Genomic DNA, 11,434 nt, shown 5'->3' on the forward strand with positions numbered 1-11,434 from the left:
TTAGAATTGAATGTTGTTCTTTTGGATGTGCTGCTGATTTCTGTTTGCTAGTATTTTTAGATTTTTATCTCTATATTATCAAGTGAGTTTGGTGTAGTGTGTTTGGTGATTGGTTGTGCAATCTTTCTGGATTATCTGGCCATATTGAATAAACTGGGGCCCCCCCCACCCCTCCCCTGCTGATGACCTGGAACTGTTAAATAATACTAGTTGTGCTTTGAATGCTTCGAAATACAGGGTCCCTTGATCCAGTAGTGCAGCTCTTTCTAACCCTCCTCTGTCCCCGCAGTGGGGTTGCGTTACTCTGAATCATCTTCCTTGCCTGCTGTCCCGCAACATTTGAAGTTTAGCTGTGACCTGTGAAACAGGTTTTCTCTGTGCAAACCTGTTCAATCCTGAGAGGGGGTCACATCCACTAACATGGCTCTGTTCCTAGCAGCCTGTCAGAACAATGCAAGACAGCCTTGTCCCTCATGGGGATTTCATTCTTTCAGGTACTTTGGGAATTGTCTTTATTAATTATTAATCGTAAATCACACAGCATTTCAATGAAACTTCTTAGCAAGCCTGCTGTATTATTGCCAGTTTGAGGTGGGGATCTTTGCTAAAGGAAGTAGTAACTTCTGATATCAGAGTTTGGAATAAGTACTCATTGTTTTAAAAACTTGAAGTGTGTCTGTGTGGTAAACTGTACTAGATCTCAGCTCACTTGTAGATCAATTACTGTGAAACTACATGGAGGTCAATAAATCTTTTTTTTTGGGGGGGGCAGTGTCTCATTATGTAGTTCAGACTGGCTTCAGCTCACTATGTAACCCAGTCTGTCCCTGAACATGAAACAGTCTTCTTACTTTAGCCTCCTGCATGCTGGAATTACAGGTGTATGCCACTAAGCCCGGCATAGTGCTTCTTTGATGATAAGAAATGTGAATATCCAAACCAAGAGAAGCATCCTTCTCATCATGAAAATCATGACTACTTGAGATAACACTTCTCAGGTCCTCAAGGAGCAATTCTCAGGATTTTGAACTGATGCTTATTTGTTTAAGTACAGATGTCTGAAGCCCAGGACAGTGAGCTATTACTTAAGCTTAGTAAACCAAGGATAACTAAGTTTACAGTGAATAGACTTGATTTTTAAGAGATCCTCTGATTGTCATTAGATCCTAGATCTTTGATGAGGCTGATTTACCTAACTATAACAGGGGTACTTCTTATAGACTGTTACCACTAATTTCTAACTTAAAATACGGCTGCATTTATCCTATGAAAATGTGAATTCTTGGAAACTGGTCCAGGTAAACGTTAGTATTTTTGTGTAGAAGGTAAATTTATTTCTCATTCTTTTTCTTGTACAGTGAAACAGACCATCAGTAATATTTCAGTATTTAATGAAACCTGCTTGAGTTGGAGAAGTAAGAAGACAGCTGGCACAGAAGAGATGTATTTAGTAAGTTACTGGAAGCTACTGTATTTATAGATGTTTGTCATGTGGAAAGTTTAAAAAATATCTGCAAATCTAAAAACCACTTCTGTAGCTGCTGCTGTTGGCAGGAAAGGATTTATTGAGATAATTGCAACAAGAAATAAGAAGACAGCCACCTCTACATATATGAAGGCAGAGACCTTGGGGAGAGATCAGAAAGCCAGGAGAGTGCTTGTTTGCTATCTTGGCATAGAGCTGATGCCCAGGTCGTGTCCTTGGGTAGAATCTGACTGTCTCTGTTCACAACAGTGTCTCTGACCAGGCCATAGATATATGTGCTGCTTAGAGAATCCCAGGGAACATTTGCAGTTAGATGTGGCTGCAAGGAAGAAAAGGAAAGACCGGAGGATGAGCTGCTACTAGAAGACATCAAGTAGGAAAGAAAAAACGAAAAGTGCACAGGACTGGGGATGTAGCTCAGTGGTAGGGTGCTTACTTAACATGCCTGTGGTCCCCAGGTAATATCCCCAGTACTGCAAGGACAAAATAAATACATAACTAAATGGAAGGGAAAGAAAGAAGAGAAAAGCCCAGGTGGAGAAGTGTCTTAATTCCGCTCATGCTTAGTTCAGAGCCCTCCCCACCACGCATTTTATGTAGCTTGATTATACAGATTAACTAATGACACAGATTAATAATAATCATTCATAATATTAATGATAGAATTCATGTTGGAAGATTTCTATAGGCACATAGCACCCCTTAGCCACCATCCTCCGTCAGCCCCTTTGCCCCAAGATCAGAGCCTTCATTTTCTTTCTCAGAGCATATTCTTTATCTTAGTTCCTGCCACTTTAGCACCTGGTTTCTGCCTTGGGGATGTGCACTGTATAGTGAGAACAGGAAGCTGCAAGTTGCTAGTATTGGCACCTCATTGGGCATTTTTATTAAAAACTATACTTATTAGCTTATAATATCATTATCACAGTGTATATGTACCATTTCATTGTACTTTTTGAAAAAACTTCTTGGGGGCGAAGAAGGGTGGGGTTGAAAACTCATGCAGAAAGGAATAGTATGGAGGCATGCAGAGGCTTTTCAAGCCAGCAGTGGACCATGTGAGCTTTCGTATGTTTCAGTTTCACATTTGGGGCCAGAGATGGTATCAGCAGGGATATGCCCAGGAAATGATATTTAATACCACCACCAGCAGCCAGTCTCCTGAGATGTGTTTGGACCTGCACCCAGGCACCCACTACAATGTCAGCCTCCGGTCTTTGTCTTCAGAACTTCCTGTGGTCATCTCCCTGACAACCCAGATAACAGGTAAATCTCAAGTAACAGCACTTGGATGAGTCAGGTCGCCACCATGCTGCACATAGGCCTGGATCAAGAGGAGCACTGTTGCTTTCTGTCATTATACCATGAACTTGGAGGAAGAGCCGAGGGAGAACGTGGAACTGGCGAGAGGTGCTCAGGGGCTTGTCACTGTGACCGTAATTTTCGGTTTCTCAAGAAAATAATCCAAAACAAAAGATTAACATTAATTAAATCTGTGTAGTGTATACATGATTGTTGGTTAAATTCCTTCTGGATGTTTGAAGCACTAAAAATATTTCAAACTTAAAACAGATGTTTAGTAGCTGTTTTAGAGTTGCAGGTTTAGTTGACACTCTCGTGCAAGTGCCTAATGAGTAAGTGACTAACGGGAAAACAGTTGGCAATTGTGCTCTAGACCCCTAGTAAATTCCACTTTCCACTGATGTTCTTTCTCTGCAAATCTGTGAGCCCTGTACATTGGTTCAAATCTGTGACCATCCTGTGGATTGCTTTATCACTTCTTGTTTCATGGAGACATTAGAAATGAGGACCTTCCACTCCTAATTTTCATTCCTGCCTGCATCCTCCTCTCCTATCCCCGCTTCTACCTCCAGCTGCTGTGCCCTGAGCTTGTGCCTTGGATCCTCTCCCTTCCTGCCTAATCATCACTTTCCCCATACACAGAATTACTCCTGGCACCATGGAGCATGTGGCAGCGCTCCCTCGTTAACGAAAAGAATGAAAGAATCAACACATTTTCTTGGAGCCCATATTGCCCTCCAGCTACTTTGCCTTCGCTTTGCCTCCCTTGATATTAAGCCTCCTTGAAAGAAGTGTCTGTCCTGTAGGCTTGGCACCCTTACTTCCTGTTTCTCCTGAGTCATTTCTCTGTGGAGGCATTTTCCTTTATGGAAAGGGCCCCCATTCAACCTCCACTGTTACTGGCATTCACCCAACTCACTGCTTAAGCCAAGGAAGGAGCCCTAATTGATATTGTCCTACTCGTACATTTCTAATCCGTGAATAAGCCCTGTTGATTCACTGTTCAGAATCTCTCCTGAATTCAACTCCTTACCTTTACCTTTGCCTTTGCCACTACCAGTTTGATGGAAACAGGAGCAGCCTTTTTATGTTCCCGAAGTTGCTTTCCATTTCCTGCTTTCACTCCTGTCACCCTCCAGCTTTAGACCGCAGGCTGCATCTGCACCATATGACCAAGAAGGTCATAAGAAGATGGCTCGGTGACCAGAGTGCTCTTTTTCAAATGAGCATGACAGTGTGTCGACACCAGCTAGAGCTCACCAGTGAGTTCTTTGAAGCTGGAGTTGCTCTTAATCCTTTCTGGGATACTTTTTCTGTGTGACTTCTTCGTGATCATTGAAGTATCTGTTCAAATGCCACCACCTTTGTCTCAGCCCATTTTCTGTTGCTAAAACTGGACACGGAAGACTGGGTAATTAATAGAGAATAGAATCTTACTCAACTTGTGGTTCTGGGTATCCAAGAGCCTGGTGCCGGCATCTGCTCAGATCTGTGGGAAGCAAATGTGCTGGATTATGACACGAGAGATGGCATCGCGTGCACAGCGAGGGGCACAGCGAGTGTACTGAGAGCTTGCTTCTATTCAAGGCCACTCCCTTGATAATTTACTAATCCACTAAGCCACAGATGGATCAATCCCTCAAGAGGGTGGAGCCCTCATGACTATGCCCCAGTCACCTGGAGTTCCCACCTCTCCAAGCCGAGTCCACAGATACTTAGATCATTGCCATATGTCTTTGGGACTAAGTTTCCAGCACATGAAATTTGGGATATACATTCAAGATGTGGCACCCTTTGAGAGGTTTCCATGAGTATCCTTTCCTAAATACCCTCCATAGTCTCTGCTCCATCACTTTGTATCCATGTGCCTGCTTGAATTTCTCCCTTTTCCTCCTCTTCCTGCTGTGTCCTCTCCTCCTCCTGTCCCCCTTCCTTGTCCCCTCTTCTTTTCCTTCAGTGCTGGCAGTGCAACCCAGGGCTTGCTCATGCTAGACAAGTGTGCTAACCCTGAATTTCAGCCCTTGAATTTCTTCATCGCTTTCTTTTCTGTAACTTTTTTTTGTTGAATGGTTTATAGTATTCCCCACACACACACACACACACTAAAATAGGAGCTCTTTGAGTGCAAATGTGTTTCTGTATTGAATTTCCAATGTATAAAAATTGTATTGATACACAGGAAAACAAGCATGTATCTACATCAGTTTGTCTACCTGTCATGGCTCAATGATTATTGTGGGATTATTATTGGTGTTCAGGAGATATCTGATTAGTTAATAATGATGTTACATGTGCAAAAGAATTAATCACGTGTCAGGTTAGAGAAATAATAATATTCTATTTGGTCATTCCTTTCCATGACAGTGTATTAAAACAGTAGCTATTCTGTCTCCTACTCTTGCTCCTTACTATATTTGTGTGGGTTGACTTTCTAACTTCCATTAACATTTCATACTTTTTTTGAGTAGGGGAGAAAGGGTTTCATCTTGACCACACATTTCTACCTTGTTTTGGAGACTAGATCTAGCCTCATCTGTGGAAGCTCCCTGTGTCTGTGCTCATGGCCACCAGAGGACGCTGTGGGGCTGCTCAAGTTCACTGATTCCGAACAGCAAATCAACAGGGCTTATTCATGGATTAGAAAAGTGGGAGTAGCATAATATCAATTAGAGTTCCTTCCTTGGCTTAAGTACATTGAGTCTGTGACTCATGCTTTCTTACTTTCCCTGCTTTAGAGGATTTACAGTTTGAAACATGAAACTTCAAATTGTCAAGACTTTATTAAAAAGTTAAGAGAACCCCTTGTATAAACGTGAGGTTGCCTGAGATGCGTGTGGCTTTGTTTCGATGAAATCACGGACCTTTAAACTTTACCAGAAATGTCAGGTTCAGGATTTGGGTTTGGAAAATAAAGCAGCTCATTTCCCAGAAGAAAAGTGAGTGGAATTTCCCTGAGGTAGATCTTCCGTTAAACTCAATCTCACTGATGGGAACAGGATAAAAACAAGCACTTTAAATATGTGGCTGACCTCAGAGGAGAGCGAAAGTTCTAGGAATGCTGAGGGACAGAGGCAAGTGTTTGACAGTGAGCTAGTGAGGAGGAGAGCGCCATGGAGCAGGCGCAGAGCTCCTGGCTTCCTGTTCCTGGTTCCTGACCCAAAGGCTGTCTTAGCGGGGCCTGCTGACCTGTCCTAATAGCCCCACCTTGTATGTCCCTTAGTGAAGAGTGGAGAACAGATACTTTCATCCCTCAGGCAGACCCCAAAGAGCCTGAAGAACTTCCAGTTGGTAGTTAATGCTATTTTCTGGCTGAGCCTAAAAGCTTATAGGCAAAATTTTCTTTTCCTGGGGAGAGATAGGAAACCAGAGGTGGAGGCATGATGGTAGGAAATCAAAAGCAGTGCATTCATTCACAGATGCAAGGATAGACCAGCCCCCTTATGCTGAGCAGCGCAGTGATCCTTTGAGGGTAAAGGTGTGTTTCAGGAGAGGAGGGAAGAAAAGATGGAAGGGGAGTTGTTCCTGCTCAGGTCCTCCTTCGGGATCAAGGCTGGCTGCTTATACTGGAACTTGCCCATCTCTAGTTACATTTGTGGTGAGACAAAGAAAGTACTTTTTCAGATGGTTAGGGAAAAAGCTGAAGTCATAGGCGTGTCCCAAGCACTGTCACGCTATTGTTTTTCTTAAAATGTGTTTATTTATTTAGGTTTTTAATATTTTAATTATTAATCACTATGTGGTTCAGACTGGCCTTGAACTCAGTCCAACTTGCAACGTCTTCCTGCCTCAACTTCCCAAGTGCTGGGATTACAGGCATGCATCACCACTCCAGCTTGTGGCATTATCATTTTAACCAGAGACCCTACCTTTCTTACTGCAGGGTGTCCCTGGGACCGACTGTGTGGGCCCAGTTCTCTTGAGTTCTTCTGTGATATGCTTCTTTATCATGGTGGTGTGCCCATGACTGTCTAGGACTGTAGCACTGCTGGGGTCCTCAGTCAGAACTTTGTGCCTGTGGCTGGTCCCAGGGTACAGTATTCCTGGGAGTGCCTGTGCCTTCACACTGTGCTCTCTTTAGTCTTCTACAGATACTACAGATACAGGTTCTTTGGTATCTGGAAACCTAACATGGGGTTAGGCCAGGAGGGGCTGTGCATGCCCTTCATTTGTCCTTGGTCCACATATTTCCCCCATTGCCAGGAATTAACCACCTACTTTCCATCACAAAGCCTCCAAGTAAATGGTACTGGGAATGGGTGTCACCTGGTCTTTTCAGTGTAATCATCTGAATCCTGCTCAGTTCTAAACAGACGGGATAATCAACCACAGAGGCAAATGGGCTGAATTGGTCATTTTCTTACTTTAGCTTTAGCTCGTACAAAATATGGATGGGAAGGTTTCCACACAGAGTTTCTGTGTGTGTGTGTGTGTGTGTGTGTGTGTGCGCGCGCGCGTGCACATGTGCGCACATGCATATATGTGCATGTATGGAGTACCATAGGGGAGGGGCTGCTCAGCATTACCAGTTTCATTCAGCAAATATTTATCAGTGATTTACGTGCAAAGACTTGTGCAAAATGCTGAAAATGCAAAGATGAAAAGAAAATGATACTTTCTCCTTGGGAGGTCGAGTTTCATAAAACTGTCATAACTTTGTTGATAGGGAAGACCTGTCTAGCCTTGTCATAGTTGACAATTTATGGTGGAAGATACCGTTTCTTTTGTTGCTGTCAGTTTCAGTTTAGTATGCCTTGGGTTGCATAGCCTGAGGTTTAGAAAAGAATAGTCTTGCTGCTATTTTTTCCCCCTTTTTAGATGAATTGTAAAAATCTTTTATTTATTTGGTACAGAATCTCACTATGCAGTGGGAACTCATAGTGATCCTCCAGGCTTAGCCTCCCAGTGCTGGGATTATAGGCATGTACCACCACGACTGGTTTCTGTGGCTGGCACGGCATGCAGTGTTGGGGATGGAACCCAGGTGCTTGCACTTGCCTGGCAGGTGCTTAGACTGATGAGCTATCTCTCCAGCCCTCCTCCTACTGTTTAGTATAGAAATTTCAGAAGATTTACTAGGTTCTCAGGTGGTAGAGTTGTGTCTTAATTAAAATTCTTGTAAATTCAGTCTTATAAGTTGAGGCTTTTGTATAAGGTGCAGATAAAATTTTCTTTTTTGTTCACTTTGCTGAGCTTCAGTTGGAGCAATGTTAGCAGCTTTGCACTTACACTTGCTTCTTCCCTTTATTAATTTAATAGATTGCCTGTTTTAATTATGCTGATCTTTTGTTACCTATATTACAAATGTGTACCCCAAGATTGCTTACTCTTCAATCTTTTTTTTTCTATTAATATTTGGACATTTAAAATTTTCATCTAATGAGTTCTGTTGATCCCTTTATAATTTCTGCTTCTGATCAGACCAAGAAGAGCCCTCCCTACCCTGAAATCTGAACGGTTCTGATTCTCTGATAGTTTCTTAGTGTTGCGACTCCTGCTTTTTCTTCCTCCTACTTCTCTTTGTCTTCCTTCTCCAGGAATTGAACCCTGGGCTACACCCCTCAACCCCTTTTAACTTTTTGAGACAAGATATTTATTTGCCCAGGCTGCCCTCCAACTCTCGATCTTGCCTTAGCCTGTTTCTTATGCTTCTCCTCCTCCTCCCCCCTCCCCCTCCTTCTCTGCCCTCCCCCTCCTCCCCCTCCCCTCCCCCTCGTCGTCGTCGTCCTCCTCCTCCTTCTCCTCCTCCTCCCCTTTGTCCTTGTCCTTCTCCCTCATTTTGCACAGGGTCTCACTACGCAGCTTGGATTTATACTGATCCTCCTATTTTCAGCCTCCCAGCCCTGGGATCACAGGCATAAGCCACCACACCTGAACTTGCTTGGGGGCTCAGCATGCCTGGGGGTGGGGCCAGTGTGACATGTGGTGCCAGGGATTGAACCCCGATCCCTGTACTTGCGTAAGCAGGCACTTAGTCCATTGAGCTATCTTGCCAGCCCTGGCTTATGTTTCTTAACACTTCTGCTTTTTGCATGTAAAATGTAGGCTTGTTTGGAAATTGGTGTATGTAAAGCTGAACTTGCATAGTAATTATTTAACCCCCATCTGATAAACCAGGCACCTGTTGCCTTTTGAGTATTGCTCGTGTCACAGAATACATCCTCTACTTGTTTGGTTCTCTTTCAGAACTATCTGACTTCTTCCATTGCTTTGCCTGTGCCATGTTGTGTAACTGGAGCCCTGTAGCTCTTGGGTCCTTGTTTTGGGAGCAACAAAGAATAAGTCAACAAAGCAGCAAGGACTGAGGTGGGGAATGGCTAAATGTGTGTTTATTAAAGAGAAAGAACAGCTCTCCATAGCTGAAGGAAGGTTCCACTCAGGCAGATATAGTGGAAGTTTACACTCAGGGTCTTCATATAGTTTTTGATACCAGTATGTGACAGAAAGTGGGGAGGCTCCTGGTTGTAGGTAAGCCTTTGATGTCCTGAGTGTGAATTGTTTTGTTTGTATTTTACTTCCTCCAGGGTTTCTCTTATATATTTAGGGATTTGTTCTTTGTCCCTTGCACTTTATTAGGACCAGATACCCTACTGGCAAGATCTGATTTCTCAGGGCTTCTGGTGTGCTAACTACGTAGGTCCTGACTTGGTTCACTTGAAGTTAAGTATTCAAGACCTTTGTCCTAACTTTCCCTACCTCTTGGCTTTACTTTCCCCTCTAATAGTAGTGACGCTCACCACTGTCAGGGTGTGTGGACTAAGGAGCTTGCAAGCTACTTCCTGCTGGGAGGGGGTGTTGTTGGGAGTGGCAGTCATGCCCACTATGGTAAGGCCTCTCTAAAGCTCCTGAATACAAGTTAGGAGGAACGCTCATGGTGAGTCTGCCCACCTCGTTATTTGTAGTTTTAAAACTGTCAAGTGAGAAGAAACAAATCTAAGAGATTGAAAAAAACAGGGTCCAAATAGCAGGGCTCCCAGAAGCATTAATAATGGCCCTATAAGGGAGTAACCAAGATGTCCAATATCAGAGCCCTGACCAGGATGCCCACAACTCAGACAATTTTTGATGAATTTTAGAAGCAGGGCAAGCTAGTTCCATGCTGCATCTCTAACTACATCAGACTGGTTACTATAAAAACATTTTTTTTCTTCTAGGAATAGACATAGCTCCCTTTTTTCAGCAGTCAGGAGGTCTAGTCCCCTCTGATTTTGTGAAGTTACTCTTTTAGTTAATTAATTAATTTAAATCTTTTGTTTGTTTATTTGGTACAAGGTCTTGCTACACAGCTTTGACTCATAGTAATCTTCTTGTCTCAGCCTCCCCAGTGCTGGGATTACAGGTGTGCACCACCATGCCCAGTTTCAGGGGCCTAGGACTGGCATGGTGTGCAGTACTGGGGATCGAACCTGGGTCCTTGCACTTGCCAGGCAGGTGCTTGGGCAGCCCAGACCATGAAGTTACTCTTGTTAGGGAATTTATTTGATTTTGGAGAGCTGTGAGTTTCTTCACCATCTTTTGTAAGCTCTCAACTAGATTAGAGCTGGTTGGAGTAGGTGAGATTGCAAACCCCATTGTCCCAGCACTGGTCTCGCTGTTGGTCCCATTCCTACCAGTAAGGGCAAGCATGGTATTGCCGTCATTTTTTGGTTTTGTGGGGTCAATACCTTGATTGGAACTGGGACTGGCTGGGAGCTATTAAGAAGGTCCACTTGTGGGGACAGACAGACAAGGTACAAGTATCTGTCAAGCTGGCAGGCAGGCAGTGGTGTGTAGAGGAACTGCAGAGAGAGAAGATGGCCTTAGTCTCTGTGGAGGTTGAGAGACTGAGTGAGAACAAGCATGGCAAGGACAGGATGGAAAGGACACTCTTGGAAGCATGGTGAGATGGGGGAACATAAAACAGCATAGAGACTCACACCCCAGTGGCGGTTAACAGGCTAAGCGTGGCCCATAATTGGAGTGATAGTGCCCAGGCTGCCTCTGGGAGTGCTTGAAAGGGAACCAGCAGCTGCTTTGACTGATGTCTGTTTTATTTCTCAGGGAGAAGGTCAGTCTCTCCTCATCAAGATATAGGGGGTAGCCTTGCCCTACTATGTTGTGAGCTGGGCTTAAGTTTTTTTTCATTTAGAAACCATTTGCACAGTGTTGTGGGTTTGCAATTTGAACATTTTGTTCTCTGTGATTGTGTAATGGGAGGGGCATATTTGTGTGGCTGAATGTTTTGTTTTGTCTTTTGGAGACAGGGTCTTGCTGTGCAGTTCAGGCTGGCCTTGAGCTCACTTTGTAGCCCATGCTGGTCTCAAACTCACAAGGATCCTCCTGCCTTAACCTCCTGAGTGCTGGGATTACACCATGCCCAGCTTGTGTCATTGAATGTTCAACTGGTTTTATTTTTTATTTAATTTTTTTTTTGTACTTAGTATAGGGTCTACAGGGTCTCACTCTGTAGGTCAGACTCATAGTGATCCACCTGTGTTCAACCTCCCAAGAGCTGGGATAATAGCCATGTGCCACCACACCAGTCTCAATCTCCACCTCATCACACTCTGGGGGCAGGGCCAGCAGGTCAACTGGCTTTAAATCCCCTCATATATAGGTAGAGCCTCATGAGTTGAAAAGTCTATTCAGGAGTTCAGCTATTTCTTCAAC

At 43.8% G+C, this 11,434-nt stretch overlaps 1 protein-coding gene across 1 annotated transcript in view; it reads left to right on the forward strand.

The window, feature by feature from the left end:
- Susd1 (sushi domain containing 1) overlaps positions 1-11,434 on the forward strand; it is a 210,349-nt gene that overhangs the window by 144,546 nt on the left and 54,369 nt on the right. Inside the window, exons 10-11 of the mRNA XM_023707549.1 lie at positions 1,359-1,450; positions 2,566-2,763. Of these exons, the coding sequence (XP_023563317.1) occupies positions 1,359-1,450; positions 2,566-2,763 (290 nt within the window). The remainder of the gene's footprint in view (positions 1-1,358; positions 1,451-2,565; positions 2,764-11,434) is intronic.

The sequence above is a fragment of the Octodon degus genome, unplaced genomic scaffold (assembly GCF_000260255.1).
Source record: "Octodon degus isolate 3935 unplaced genomic scaffold, OctDeg1.0 scaffold00297, whole genome shotgun sequence".
Lineage (NCBI taxonomy): Eukaryota > Metazoa > Chordata > Mammalia > Rodentia > Octodontidae > Octodon > Octodon degus.